Source organism: Natator depressus, chromosome 2 (genome assembly GCF_965152275.1).
Source record: "Natator depressus isolate rNatDep1 chromosome 2, rNatDep2.hap1, whole genome shotgun sequence".
Lineage (NCBI taxonomy): Eukaryota > Metazoa > Chordata > Testudines > Cheloniidae > Natator > Natator depressus.
The window spans coordinates 218,743,509-218,759,719 of NC_134235.1; the positions used below are offsets into that span (position 1 = coordinate 218,743,509).

At 40.4% G+C, this 16,211-nt stretch overlaps 1 protein-coding gene across 3 annotated transcripts in view; it reads left to right on the plus strand.

Moving 5' to 3' along the window:
- Positions 1-15,354, plus strand: part of CDK6 (cyclin dependent kinase 6) — a 184,332-nt gene extending 168,978 nt beyond the window's left edge. The window contains exons 6-8 of one of the 3 annotated variants that reach the window (XM_074945919.1): positions 5,907-5,957; positions 10,394-10,529; positions 14,136-15,354. In XM_074945919.1, the coding sequence (XP_074802020.1) occupies positions 5,907-5,957; positions 10,394-10,529; positions 14,136-14,282 (334 nt within the window). In that variant the 3' untranslated portion in view covers positions 14,283-15,354. Of the gene's footprint in view, positions 1-5,340; positions 5,364-5,906; positions 5,958-10,393; positions 10,530-14,135 lie in introns of those variants that run through there. The other 2 variants (XM_074945920.1, XM_074945921.1) reach the window with 2 other exon arrangements.
- Positions 15,355-16,211: the final 857 nt, after the last annotated feature.

Genomic DNA, 16,211 nt, shown 5'->3' on the forward strand with positions numbered 1-16,211 from the left:
TTAACCTTTACTGCAGCCTGCACCCCTTTGGTTCTCAAAATATGTTCTTGCACCCCTTATCAAAAATCATTGAAGTAGGTCAGTTCTTTAAACCTAGATATATTTTTTGTTTGTATATTACAGTAATCGTTAAAAAATGTATATTGTTAATAAATACATAGGTTTGATGAAACAAAGTAGCTGTACTTACCTGCCTGTGCTTAATTTGTGTTTTCGATGATTTACCTTCTAAAAAAATCTGGCCTGTCTTGCACCCCAAGAAAGGGCATCTCACACCCCCAGGGGGTGCGTGCACCCCAGGTTAAGAACCACTGGTCTAAAGTCTAGATGTAACGCTGCCTGTTTACACTTAGACCACATTTATCTCTGGAGTGCAACTTCATGACTTTGTATGTACTCCTTGTGACATCTCAGTGGAGTTAGACCAGGGATGAATTTGGACACAGGAGATTTTCTTTTGATCTGTTTACACTTTAATTGTCACTGAGCGGCAGCTGATACAAAGAGCAAACAACATACACAACAAAGCTCTCAACCTTTAGAGAGCAGGTATTCAGCTCAGATGGACAAAGTGTTCAATGCAAGTGAACAAAATGTGTGACTTTGTGAGCTTTGGAAAAGCAAACAAGAACATAGAGTTGGTGAATGGTGAAATCTTTCTTGTTATTCTACTTAGACTTCAGTAAGGTGTTTGACATAGTACAGCATGACTTTTTGATTAAAAAATTAGATGGATACAAAATTAATATGGCACACATCACATGGATTAAAAACTAGCTGATAGGTCTCAAAATGTAATAGCAAACAGGGAATCATCATTGAGTGGGTGTGTTTCTAGTGGGGTCCTGCAGGAACTGGTTCTTTGCCCTACGCTATTTAACATTTTGATCAGTGGCCTGAGAAAAAACATAAAATCATCACTGATGAAGTTTGCAGATGACACAAAAATTGAGGGAGTGGTAAATAATGAAGAGCACAGGTCACTGATTCAGAGTGATCTGGATCCCTTGGTAAACTGGGCGCAAGCAAACAATACGCATCTTAATACGGTTAAATGTAAATATATGCATCTAAGAACAAAGAACGTAGTTCCTACTTAAACAATGGGGGACTCTATCCTGGGAAGCAGTGACTGAAAAAGATTTGGGGGTTGTGGTGGACAAAGAGCTGAACATGAGTTCCCAGTGAGATGGTGTGACCAAAAGGGCTAACATAATCCTGGGATTCACAAACAAGGGAATCTTTAGTAGGAGTAGAGAGGTTATTTTACCTCTAGAACACTGCTAGAACACTGTTTCCAGTTCTGGCATCCACAATTCAAGAAGGATGTTGATAAATTGGAGAGGGATCAGAGAATAGCCACAAGAACTATTAAAGGATTAGAAAACATGCCTTACAGTGATAGACTCAAGGAGCAAAATCTATTTATCTTAACAAAGAGAAGGTGAAAAAGTGACTTGATCACAGTTTATAAGCATCAGCACGGGGAACAAATATTTGATAATGGGCTCTTAAATGTAACAGAGAAAGGTATAATACAATCCAATGGATGGAAGTTGAAGCTAGACAAATTCAGACTGGAAATAAGGTGTAAAATTTTAACAGTGAGGATAATTACTCATTGGAACAATTTACTGGGGGTCATGGTGATTCTCCATCACTGACAGTTTTTAAATCAAGACTGGGTGTTTTTTAAAAAAGATCTGCTCTAAGAAATTTGTCAGGGAGGTTCTAGGGCCTGTGTTACATAGTCAGGCTAGATGATCCTACTGGTCCCTTGTGACCTTGGAATCTATGATTAGTTCCTTTCTGCCAGGGAAATATCAGTGTAAATATTTTTGATCTGTACACACACATTGCATTTTTGTATTTGTGTTGTTTTCCACTGTTAGTTTATGTTATAACTTCTATTTATATTTCTGTGTGTATTTATCTTTCTTTTGGCTTGCTCTGTTAAGAAGGTAAATAGATTTGCCCTGAGAAAAAAGCCATATTGCAAACTCCTATAGCTCATATCCGCTTAATAGGGCATCAGCGCATTCTGTACTTCAAGGCTAAATCCTGAGATTCTTATTCAGTTTTCACTCAGTCCTTGACTTCACTGGGAGCTCGTTCCACTAAGACTGAGTCAAAACTGTGTGTCTCCTACTCCTTTCCACATCCACATACTGAGGAGAGCCTGCTCCCACAGTAAAGAGGAGTCCAACTCTGCGGCATGCTTCCTCTGCACCCAGCAGAGGCCACCCATGGGACTTTGTGACATTCCAGCTCCAAAGAGTTGGAGAGGGAATGGGGGAGCCACTGGGGATGCTCTGGATTGTCCCCAAACCAACCTGCCCATCAAAACAAAACATGGGGGACACTGCAGAAGTTGAGATATCCTGAGGCTGTGCAAATATAAACTTCTGCCTTGTCTGCACTGTAGAACACGGCCCTTCCCCTGCCTTTTAGATATGTTCAGAATGGGGACCTCCCACAAGCATTGCTCCTGCAGTAACCAGTGTCAGTGGGAGCTGGTAGGGTCCAGGGGAGAATAATGGAGGCAAGAGGTGTCCATGTGGATAGCCCTTGCCTCCTGTGGATCCCTATCTGCACAGAACTCTTAGGGGTTCCGTGAGTTCAGAGGATGGAACCGCAGCCTCTGCTACAGATAGCAAACCCAGTCCCTTGCCTTCACCCCACAAAAGAGCAAGTTGGAAACTCCGTAATCTGAACAGTACCCCTGAATTTAACTTGTTTTACAGAGATTATTCTCACATAGAGGAGACTGTATCTCTGAGTTAAGGACTTCTGGATTCAGTTTTCATATAAGATAAATAAACCCTGGGGAGTGAGTCAAGTGAAAGATACAAGAAGCAGGGGATGAAATTTGCTGGAGTATACTCCAGATTCAGCAGTACTGGGAGTGCTGACATCCACCTTTAAGAACAGAATTAAAAAACAATTGCTTGAGATGAGAGTTCCCATATAAGGTGCACATACAGTCTGTGCTGGCACACGACTACTACAGAGTAAATGGTGCCAAAATGTGAGACAGGAGGTCTTCATGTGCCTGCAGATTAAATGAATGTACTTCTCCAGTCATCTGTACAGGGAGTATTGAACCATCAGCTAAAATTCATGAGGCAAATTCATACCATTGGTGTTGCCCAATGCTGGCACCCTGTTGAAGTTATGATTCTGGGATGGATAAGAGTCTGAAAGATGAATTAATTAATTCTTCATTGTAGTGGAATATCAGAGTGTGCTGGAAGATCACGTTGCACTCTATGGTTACACTCTCAAAAGAATTTAAATTCTTGCTTCAGCTCTTACTAAATCCAAGGGAGCAGCAGCTATGGGAAACGTTTTTCTTAAAAATCCCAAGAATCATACTTGTTTTGGCATGACACTGCCTAAGGTGATCCGAGAACAAGGCTGAATTTGCCAAGTTTTCACATTAACACAAGGTTGAGAATACATTTTAAAACATTGGATCTGCTTTACTTTTGCTTGGATGGAACGTTTTGAATGCGTACATTTCTTTAGCTTAAAGGGGCCTGCTTAATACTGCTTTGAGCCAGAGGAAAATCCACAAATGGAGGAGGTTGAGGCACGTTAGCAGTTTCAAATAATCACTTAAAAATTACCTGAAGTTGTCAAAATGAAGAGGTACTAAAGAACCTGGTGCCTCCCCTGACTTCTGTGGAATTATGGTGCTCAAACACTTACAAAGATCAGTCCCATAACTGACTGCAGAATTAGTTGTGCATATCTGTTTGGAGTCACGTTCTCTTTTCCTTAGAAACTGATACGGTGAAATGACGTAAAGCAGGGAATGATAAAATGAGTAAAGATCCAATGTAAACTGAAACAATCTTATTAAAAAGAGGCAAAATTAATCAACAAACAGTGGTGTACACATGCAAAACAACAGGTACCATTATTTATTATTTATTTCAGACCCACTATCCTAAATATGCACAGTGCTTCGTGGTCAACAAAAAGGCAGTTTAAACTTGGAGTAGTATGGCTGCAGGGGTTACTGGGTCAGATTCTTCTCTGAATTTCCTCCCCCAAAACAGCTTAGTCTAAGCTGATGTGACATCATTTGCAAACATGAGGGAGTAGAATGCACATACAGTACATGAAAGACGACCTGCACATTTTACAGTCATTCCTTTGCTATTGTTTTTCTGGGTGTCACAGGCTTCTTTCAGGACATGTATTTTGTGTGGTCAGTCATTTTAGAGGAGAGATGTTACGGTTCTTGGGTCTGTCATGTATGTGAGGACATATAAGGCTAGATTATGTAATTGATCCTCAGCCCTAAATTAGACTGTGACATGGAGCTGCACTGCCCCAGTAAGTGGGCCTTCAGTCTTCAGTTTTTCCAGGAATTAACTGGTAGACAGGGAGAAACATGCCTTTTAAACCATCCTTAGAACTGTGCAGACTACTCCCATTTCTGTACCTGTGGTTTGGGGAGGAGGAAGGGTATGGCCAAGTGTCCCTTTATCTCCTAATGCAGATGGGAGTTCTTCTCTGGCAAACTGAAACCATGAAATGGTTGGTATCTCACTGACTGGTAGCACTGTGAGGGAGCTCAGCCAGGGGAAAGAAAAGCAATACGCTGGGCAAGTGAAGGAGGAGGAGAACTGGTCATGGGGAAAACTCAATCACGTGCTGCTACTGAAGACACCAGAATATGCATCGTTTATAAAGTCTCTCTGTTTCAGTTAAAGTGCTACCCTGTGTTGTGTCATGGTAACTGCAACTGTAAGCTTACAACATGCATTGCATTCTGGGAGTTAGGAGTTCTGAAGGGGGAGGCAACCTGGCTGTCAGCTGACAACAGTAAAATCTCATTTCTTACAGTCTGCCTACAGTGTGCTCCTTTGACTACTCCCACTATATCCCTTTTATAGCTGCGCCAAAGTGCTACACTACCGTACACGGCTACCAGCGGCCTGCTCACCATAGGAAGATGTATAAATTCCTGGTGGACAGGACCCTAAATTATCTGGGATTTACTAGTCTCTTTAGAATTTTAGGCATAAAAATAGGTACAGCATAGATCACACCCTTATTGTGCTGTTGGGACAGGTAGCTAATATATCACGCAAATGTTTGTTACATCTCTTACTGTACAGTCGCTTTCACATAAATGTACCATTACAGGGGGATGATATTTTGCAAATTACAATAACAGAAGAACAAAAATTGTAATTGCACTTTAAAAGGACACGGTATATATCACTAGTTTTCAAAGTGAGTATTTTTTAGTCACTGTTGTTTCTAACAACCCATTGAAGGCTTGGATTATTAATTTATTTCCTAAATGTATCTTTATTTATGCAGCAGAAGCTTTCCTCTCTTTCAAGGTAAATTCTGCACTGTTTTACATCCCATGATTTACAGATTCATGTATTCCCGCTGTCTTCAATTTGACCCCCAGAGCTTAGGCATTCATTTTTAGTAGAATACACAAGGAATTTGATTTCTAAAACATATCATTAGTAATCAATCTTTTATTTTATTAAAATGCATTGCATGACTCTCTCTCGAAACAGCGCTTTGAATGTGGCCTACATAATGTACATTGTTTCATCAACCAGTGTTTGATTTACTCTTATGCTGATAGCTTAAAAAAGGGTAGGAAATAAAGTTATTTTACTCATATTAAAGGATGAAATTACTTCTCAAATGTAACATGTCTGTAGGTGTGCCTGATCCATTAACTTAAAGTCTTGTTACCAATCCAAGGAGAAACCTTGAAAAGTGCAGTTACAACTGGATAAAAACACAAAGGGGTAACTGAGCACTCAGCAAAAGAACAGGTTTTTGGTTTGTTTTGGAAACTTTCAATGACAAGTACAAGTTCACTTTAGTTAAAGAAATCTTATTCTATTTCTTTATTCTTTCAGGCCACTTTTTCGCGGAAATTCAGATGTTGATCAGCTAGGAAAAATCTTTGAGTAAGTACTAATTCGCTGCATTATGTCAGTGGCAGTTTAGCTTGAAACACTTTAAGATTTCTTTGCCATGCTTTTTATTGAGTAAAAGGACTTGTACAAAGTATTCCTAGAACATATTTCCTATTGCTGTTGCACTGCAATATAATATTTCCGTGTATTCTCTGTCAAATAGGGAGGAGGAAGCTGCATGTAATATAGTTTTATAGAAATAACAATCATCATCAAGAAGACAATAGACTTCTGGGGATTTTTTCTAATCTTTTAAATGTATGGTTCATGCACCATTCACACATTTTCTTAAAAGTTAGAGCATTCAAGAAAGAATCACCTTACAAAGCCAAATAAGGTTTTATCTATTCAATATTTTGTTCATTTATGAATTTCAAAAAAATGTAATCAGAATCCCTCAAAAATGTTCATTATTAAATGGAAATGTTAATCTGGATCAACAACTTCTGTGGAAAGGAATATTTTAGCTTCACTGTATATCCAATAAAGATTATTAAGAAACCATATTTTGGTGATAAAGGCAGCTATGAAAACATAAAAGGTATCAAGATTAAATGGATGCTATCTTGGAGATGGGATAATTTACTTTATTTTAAAAGCATTTTACAACTCTGTTTATTGGTATTGCAGTTCCTCTTCAGACAAACTCTGAACTTTTTAAAGTAGAATTACTCCCCCCTCCAAAGTATGTTTTTGAATAAAATATCTCCATTTTAAAGTCATTGATACAGATAAGTGAGAAAAATATCAATCACCTCTCTGTTGTTTTAGATTAAAATATCTTCATAGTAAGAAATGTTTCTGATGGTGTCCTGGAAAGTGCCATGTAAATTTGAGGCCTGGTATAAATGTTTTATAATAATACTGGAGTGGTTGTGACCACCAGACACCCATATGGCTGTTCCCACTCTGCACAGAATGAGGGCTCATTCACCTCTGTAGCTATCCTCCCTTTCTTGTGGAGAGAGTTCCAGGGATCCAGGCATCCAGTTGGAGGGAGAGTCCAAGATGAGTAGTAATAGTAGGCAGGGAGGAGCGGAGATTCAGGGGGCACTCCCCAGAGAGAAGATCATAAAGCTTCAAAGGAAAGCACTCCAGTAGGTCAAATAATGAATTTGTCTCTCTAATCATTTTTCCAGCTCTCAAATTATAACACATCCATTTCTGAAGATTTTCATACTTCAAAATGAGGTTCCCAAATTGCAGGTCTTGATTTTCATTCAGTTGACTTCCCTTTCCTGCATACCATACCAGTGTATGTGACTCACTAGCGTGGTTAATTTACCATACCCGTGAATAGCACTTCCTGAACAATCCAAAAACAATCAGTCCTCGCCTGTTTGCTTTTTCTAGTTCTGGCAAAGTGATCCCTTTGATTAATTTATATTCTGCTGTATTAATCAAGGAATGTTTTGATACATGCAGCATAGTTTAATGACGTAAAGAGCATGGTTGTGATTTTTTTTAAAGATCCTAAATTGTTTATGACATTTCAGGAAAAAAACCCAAAACAAATGAGTTGGAATAGGATTAAAAACATAATAGCCAACAGCAGCCTCCTCCAGTGAACTGTCTGTCCCTTCCTAATGGGTGAGATTACCTGTATGGAAAAGAATTCAACCATTAATCAGGAAGAAAAAAATACTGTGCCAATTTTAGGAGAGAGAAGAAATTCTCTATTACACACTTCACTTAAAGAGAAAATCTGCTTTGCCTCTTTTGTGTAATTATCCTTCAATATTTCAAATGCCGCCTCCTTGCTTTTTTATGTCAGATAGTGTTTATTTTCTGTTTTCACAGCTGGAGACCCCCAACATTTAGGCATAGGCCTTGCCTTTATGAGGGAGCTGTTGCCTGCTATGGTAGTGAGTCATTCTCTAGGCTAATTTGGATAAAGTTGTTCTCGCATTTTCCTACATTCTGGACTGACATTTTGTCAGATAATTGGACCTTCCTCCACATGTGCAGCCTTTATTTACATTAGTTGGAGTTCTCCACAAAGACTGAGGATAGATCCATAGGAGATGGCCCATAACCCTCCACTCCTTTCCCCATGCCAACATCAATACACAGTGTATGCTCACAGATTTAAGGCCAGATGCCAGAGTGTGTTGAGCATACTCAACTCCTGTTGCAGTCACTGGGAGTGGAAAATGCTCAGTCTCTCTCAGGATCAGGTCTGAACCTGGGCCTTTGGGTTCTACCATAATATATCAATATTTACTGCTACTGCCACTATTGTACTGTTGGTATGGTGAGAGGATAAAATAGCTTCTTCCAATATGCTCCAGAATCTTGGTCACCCAAATGGTGGTGCAACCTCCTAGGGCTGCCAGGCAGACACTCGTGTATTAAACAATTTCCAAATGCTTTGTACGATCCGTAAAGATCTACCTGAAAAAAATCCAACTCCCATTTTTGTACTTTTTTTTTAATGCTGCCCCTTATGCCTGGAACCAACCCCCCTTTCCTGCGCACCAGGCAGCCTCCTCACTTCTTGCCGCTAACTTCCAATTGCTAGCATTTACTCTGGTCTGTTTGTGCTCTCATGCCCAATCATGTACTCCTTAAAAGAAAAATCAGAACTAACTGGACACATTTGAAAGAAAACAAACTTGTATATGTAATTACCATTTGAAAACTCCTCCTCCCCCTCTGATCACACACAGCCCATTGTGTTATATCTGATGTGAACTCAGGTCTTCATCACTTATGCACATGCATGTATTCACGGGTTCAATGGGACAAGCACATATGTAATGATACCCACATGGCTAAGCATTTGCAGGATCGGAGTATTAAACTGAAAGACCCTCCGAGCAGGACTTGTCATCTTATAAGTAAAGCTCCCTGCATGTCAGTGGTGACCTACAAATAATAAATAACAATCAAGTTTAACTTTTCAAAGAGATCTAATTTCCACTTTGGCAAGAGCTTAGCAGTGTGTGGATACTGCGGGGAAAGGTTGAAGATTGAAGTGGTGGCGCACTCCTGGGCACACTGCTGTTTTTTAGTACACAATATTAGTTTGTTGAGGTACCTTAAATACTAAGGGCCAAATTCTGCTCTCATACCTGTAGAAATCTGAAGTAATTCCATTGACTTGAATGGAGTAACTCGGGATTTATAAGTAAGTAAGAGCAATGCTTGGTCCTAATTTTCATTCTGTGTCTACTACCAAGCACTATTAATAAAAAGAAAGGACAATGCTGCACCCTGGTGGCATTTCCATTAAAAGCCCAAACTCTTAAGAAACTTTTGTTTTTCTGTGTTATAGTTCTGAGTCTGTCAGCATTTTCATTATACATCTCAATTTTAAGGTGTGTAAAATTCAGCTGTAAATTTGATTTTGGCTAAAACTTGGTATGTAAAGTCTGGCTAATGGGTCTCTGTCAGCATTTCCATTACAAGCCCTTATTTCACCACTTTATAGCTCTATTGGAAATATTAACTCCAGGCTGAAGCTTGAACTGTGCAGAGACATGGTCCAAAAAGAAAGGGTTTTTTTTAATACATTTAAAAGAAATCCCAACAATTCAGCTGTTTTCATTTATCCATGTTTCTAGAAATTAGCATGCTCATTTCATAAGCAGAAGCTTTGTGTCATATTCAGAACAGAAGAATAAATATTAGTTTTCCAACTATGGATAAGAGGAACATAAAACAAAATTAGGAGTAAAATTTTCAAAAGCACCTAAGTGACTTAGGAGTCTACGTACACTTAGGTGCTTTTGAAAATTTTATCCTGAAGCAGCTGAGTTATTTAATTTTGTGAAATGGCGTCCTTGACCCGTGCTCTGCTGTCTTTTCCTTAAGGATTTTTGTCAGGATCATCATCCTTGTGGCAAATGAGGCCTGCATGGAATTCCTCTGTGAAATCTCCTTTTAATCACTCTTGAGTGATATAAGGTGCACCATGCCTCCAAGGTCTGAGCACATTTCTCCCAAAGCACTTGCAGCACTTTGCCAATCCAGGGACTCACGAGAGTGAGACCCAGGCCAGAGCACTATCACCAAACTGCCTCCATAAAGATTTTTTCCCATGTATCATTAAGGCCCAGTTCTGCTACTCCTACTCCCATTGAATAATGCACTGCTCTGCAAACAGTCCTATTGAAATCAGTGGGATTATTTGCAGAGTAAGGTGCTCCTCAGTGCAAGCAAGGGATGCATTATCTGGCCCTTATTGTGCATGTGAAGTATAGTCTATAAAGGTTTCAAAAATTGCCTTATATGATTTTATAGATTATTCTGTGATCCTGGATAATGCTGCTGCTCGCGTCAAAAGAACAAGTGGCAATCCCATGAAAACATGTGAAGCAGGATTTAGCATTTAATACAATGAAAGAAGATGAGGCTGTATAAATACAGCAGTAACATATTTTTGTTTCACCCCCAGCTAATATGTATGCTTGTTCCTTACACAGTGTCATTGGGCTCCCGGAAGAAGAAGACTGGCCTAGTGATGTTGCCCTTCCAAGACATGCTTTCAATTCCAGACCGCCACAACTCATTGAAAAGTTTGTACCAGATATCGATGAACTAGGCAAGGACTTACTTCTTGTAAGTTTGTTATTCTCCAAGCATATCTTAAATGATTGCAGCTACTGCACATTGCACCATGTCAAAAAATGTTTTTTTAATGTAATAATATTATTAGAGGTGAGCCTGAAGTGATTCCAGAGGCTGAACTGCCCTTCCTCCATGGTGCAGAAGTACTATATACAGCAGAACTTGTACAAAAACTTCTGTGCACAGAGGGTAGGCCATTTGGGTGGTGCATGTCTTCTGTGCAATGCTGAGCCCAGCTCCTTGGGGTCATCATTTGTGGATTCACCAACTGTTTTCCCCCACAGAGAGCATGCATAAGCAGTGCAGGGACTACTGCAGCTTCAGGGTATTCCAGGCTACTACAGCCACTTCACAGACAGAAGACGCAATTTCTTCGTCTCCTCAATCTCCTGTGGAAATCACCAGTGCACAGCTTTACTTGTCTTTACACTGATTCACAGAATTTGGGCATAAGTGAACAACAGGAGGTTGTGCTGGCATCTAGTAGAGCTGAGTTCAGCAGTGAATTGTAAAAACCCATATTCTCTGTGGACTGGGAGTAGGGGTTGCCTACCATCACACAGGAAATCTGTGGCTGAGGCTGGGATATAATCCAGTTCTCAAGGATAGATTCAACTGCATAACCATGAGACTATCCTTACTCTTCCTGCAATCCCCTGCCTCATTCACTAAATATTTTCCAACACACACTGACCAGTTGGCTACATATGGTAGCACCAGAGATTGAACCAGGGACTTCCAGAGCTAAAAGCTTGACTCGCTACACCTTGACCTAAGGAATCAAGCTCCATAGCTGGGGGCTGTAACAGACTTGCATGCTCTGTGGATTAGGCACTAAGGGGGATACGGAAAACACACTAACCATTGGGCCAAAAACTGGTCAAGATCATGGTTACACATGCACCAGAAACCTAGGGGTGGGATGCCTACAAATGTTGTTGTTGTTGACTCACTCTAGTGGGTGTCACAGAACAAATAAATATTTTAGAAGGATTTGAATAAATACATTATTATTTATTTACATGCTAATGATGTGTAACAACTAGGTTAGCCTTCTATTCCTATGCCTGCTAGCCTTTCATAGAATGTTGTTAGAAAATGCAAGGACTATATAAGGTGATTAAGAGCTATGAAATATTGGATTTTCCTCTACTTATTTTATTATAGGCGAGGCTGGTAGCACTGCCTACTATTAACACTTCATATTATAAGACTTTTTCAGTTGCTTATAACTTTGTCAGACTTTAACCATTTGAGTAGAAATGTTTTTATGCCAGATGTCTGCCTCGGGCTGAATTGTTTTTGGAAAGTTTCAGCCAAAATGGTTCCACTGTTTCCAAGAACAAGGCTAAAGAAAAATATATTGGTTTGCAATGTTAACAAATTCTGGCGATCTTTTCTTTGAGAAGCTCTAGCAGCCCATGATTTAGAGCAGAGATTTGAAATTTGTCAGGGGCTGACCTTTGTGTCAGGGATGTTCCTTTTGCTATTCATGTGAAAATGTGTCCAAATTTGGCTAAGATATAAGTAGTTGAAAAATCTCATTTCACACATGCTCAGTAGGAACTTCTTTGAGTTCACTGGCGAAAATCTCTTAAGATTTCATCTGCCCTGGGTACACTGCATCCCCTTATGGCTCCTAGTGTTGGCAAGTGTTAGCATGCACCATCCCCTCAGAGCGACTGAGCATGCTCCATCCCAGGACTAGAGAAAAGCCAGGCTTGCTGCACAATTGCCGTTCCTGATTGCTGTGGGGCAGGCTGGGCCTGGGTTTAGGCACCTTAATTAAGAGCAGGGAGCTTGTCTCTCTTGTGCTCTCAGTGACCACACGTCCATGGGGGACAGGTGAACCCCACTTTGGGGAAGCTAGCCCGCTGGCCCTGCCCCTTCTGCCCGAGTGCCAAGCAGAGCCGGTGCCCCACTCTGTCCAAGCCAGCGGCCCCAGTGCCTGGCCAAGCTGCTTCACTCCCCGACCAGACCCCCGCTCCTGCCGCTTGCTTGCAGCATCCCTCCTCACTCCCCCGCCCTCGAGGAGAAGCGACGCGGCGAGCCGCACGGGGACCTGGGGAGGAGGAGGAGGTGCAGTGCAGGTAGACAGGCGGCAGCAGTAGCAGCAGGCAGTGGGTGCGGGAGACCTCAGGGAAGGGGCGGGGCCACTGTGGCCCAGGTGTCCCTTGGGGGCAGCTATGCCAGGGAAGGCTTAGCCTGGCCTATAATACCTGCCGCCCATGCCTCCATCTAGTGCCCAGGCAGCATGGAGGAGGAAGCCACCTGACTTGAATGTAGAGGGGATGAGCCAGACCTGGGCAAGGGAAAGCAGTACATTGGAACATGGGAATCTAGAATAGCTGGGACTGTGGCAGTGGTTTTGGACTGATTGGGCAAGGAGACTGGGACTGGGAGCCTAAAGGTGGGAAGATTGCCTGTGCAACTTTAATTCAGTCCCCACTGGTCTTTAATTACACGCTCACATATTTTTTTCCAAAGGACCCCTGCCTCATTCAATGAACAGGATGGATGGTGCTATACAGTATTTTGTTTTATCCCCATGGCCTTATTTATTGCACTCTATTCAAACCCTGCTCTGAAGACAAAACTATTAATTTCCTCCTGGGTTTTTCTACAGCACTCATCACTAGAGTATCCAAGTGCTTCCCAAATATTAATTAATCTAACTTCACCCCCCCTTGTGAGATGAGGAGCAGATGGGGAGCTGAGGCACAAAGAAATTATGGTCAAAAGTGTCCGCTAATTCTGGGTGCCCAATTTGATGTATCTACAGCTTGATTTTTCAGAGTACTTAGCATTATATAGCATTTTATACATTCCAGCACTGCTCCCTTTGTCTTCAGTTGCTGTTGTTAGTACTCACAACTTCTAGAAATCAGATCCCAGGGTCCCCAGTCAAGCATCCAAAAAATGAAGAACACACAACTAGTGACCTCCTGTGAAAAGTCTGGTTTAAGTAACTTGCCTGCCATCACACAAGAAATCTGTGGCTGAGACAGAGGTAGAATCCAGTTCCCCATGCATAACCATGAGACTATCCTTATTCTTCCTACAATCCCCTGCCTTATTCACTACTTACCTTCCAACTTCTGCAGCAAATGAAGCAGGGATCCTAGGGACAACAGCCTCCTTCACTACACAACCTGATTAATCTCCAGGGCAGGTCCATCCTGTGCACTGAATGAGACAGAGATCATGTAGAAAAATATATGATAATGTAATTAAATACTTTATCATAATACCTATGGACAAAGGCACTGAATGAAGTTTGCACAGAGAACCTTAATTCTGACGTTTCCTAATTTTTGAGGGCTTGATTTTGCAACCTTAGTGTTCTTTTAATGTAGTTTTTGTGTGTAATATTGATATAGTCTGACTCAGCTGCCTGGCCACTTCTCTTTGACTGAGAAAATATGCAAGGTCCATGCAGCACTTGAACTGGCTCTAGAACTTCAGGCTGTTGTAGTTATAAATCAATATAATGACACTCATTAATTTGTATCTATATTATCTGCATTATTTATAATATCAGTTGCATATTATACACGTAACCACTACACTAAAACCATCTTATTTTAATCCTTTTAGAAATGTTTAGCGTTCAATCCCACCAAGAGGATATCTGCCTATGTTGCCCTGTCTCACCCTTATTTCCATGATCTGGAGAAATGCAAGGAGAATCTGGACTCCCACATGTCAACCAGCCAAAACTCCAATGAGGTGAATAAATCATAAGGCTGAGTGAAGGTGAACCTACAAATGAGCAAGATGTGTAGCTGACAAAGGTCACTGTCCCTAGCTGTTCTAATGAAGATCATTAATTGGAGGTTTTACACGTCTGTCTGCTTCTTCAGGATGGTGATGTGCTCCAGGGAAACCAACCTAGTTTACTTTCATCAAAGCAATGCAAGAGCCAGGGCTTTCACCTACTCCCATTGCAGCTTTATGTGTTTGTGTCTGTTTTGTTTAACTACCTGGGAAAACTCCAGATGAAGAGAAGCTGCTGATCAGTTTTGCTGCCATTTTATTCTTCTCACATTGAATGCTGCCAGTGTTCCAGTCACTGCCAAAACATGATGCAATGTATCCCTCTAGCTGCTGAAGCCTCATCTGGTATTTTTAAATTGTTATTTTGGGATCTCTTAAAGTGATATTTAAAAGAATGGCATTGAAATTTTGGATCTCTACAACCCACAAATAATTGATAAGTACATGAATGCGTCTAGCTACTGTTGGTAACGTACACGGAGGTGCTTCCCCAGTTGAAAACTCGGACAAATAATTTTATTATTTCATTACTGTCCATAAAAATAATGATGATGATAAACTGAACCAATTTTTAGTTCTTTTAAATATACAAATGAATTATTAACTAGATGAGTTTATGTGCATGTCGCAAAAATAAGTTAAAAAAACTTTTAGGGACTTATTCTCTAAAGACGCTTTACTCTCCAAAAATATTGCATTTGTTGTTTGAATCAGGCAATGAAGTCTAACTTTTTATTTCTTTCTCAAAACAATTGCAAGCACATGTTCCATGATCTAGTACAGAATTTTATAATATGTAGGTCAAAGAGGTATATAGAGCTGATGAAAATCAAAACAGGGTTTCCCATTGTAACAAACTTATTAGCAACCAAAAAGTAACTTAGAAAAATGTTTCCTGTTTTAGAAGCAGAGAATTCTTTGATTAAGGAGAAGAACACTTATGCATATGTGCTATATTGGATGGAATATACTGTGCTGCTTTACCTGTAACACACAACGCATACAACACAGTGCATGAACATTATTCATATTTCATTTACTAGCAGATTTTTTTTCTGTGCAGAAATGCATGAGCATCCCTCCTAACCCACCATGTGGGTATATTGGCACACCATATTTCTCCTCTGCTAGCAGTAATGTGCCATAATTGAAAGTCAATATAATAAAACAATTCACATAACTTTTAGCAGTTATTTTAAATATTACATTACATTTTTATATTTAGTATTTTTACCTTAACTAAAATATATTTTCATTATTTTTAAAAGAAACTTTTATTTTTTTAGTACTGTGCGGAAAAAGTAAATATTTTAAATCCATAAAGTAAAGGCTTTTCCCTAACCTAAACTTCAGTGCAGTTGCCTGGATATAACTCAAGGGAACATCTGGCCCAGTGAGTTAACCCCTGCTATAAAGGTAGATTAGGCACTACTGCAATATAAATAATAATACACATAGCAGCTACCATTGCTTACTCCTGTGATGGTCCTTCGTATGCTATCCTACTTTTCTTGCCTCTGTTTCATCTGTTCTAGCAACTGAGCCAGTATCCATATCCTCACTCACAGCATGCTTGGCAGTGGCAGGTCACCAGTGCCACGCTGAGCAATATATATTTTTCCAGCTATGGCATGGGAGCCTGTGGCTGTCTCCCTGGCAGGTTCCTCGGTTATGTGGCAGACTGGCTCTGTGGCAAACTTCACCATTAGCTCTGAGCTGTTTAGCACTTAGGCTGCTGCTAAGATAGTGAGTGGTTTTATCTACCTTTTGTGAAGGCATTCCTTTTCTGTTACACACCTAACAATGAGACTTGGGTTAAATTACTTCTGCGCTATGTAGGCCAAATTGTCAAAGGACCGGTTGCACATGCGCAGTGGCACCTGTCGGGTCCGGTCA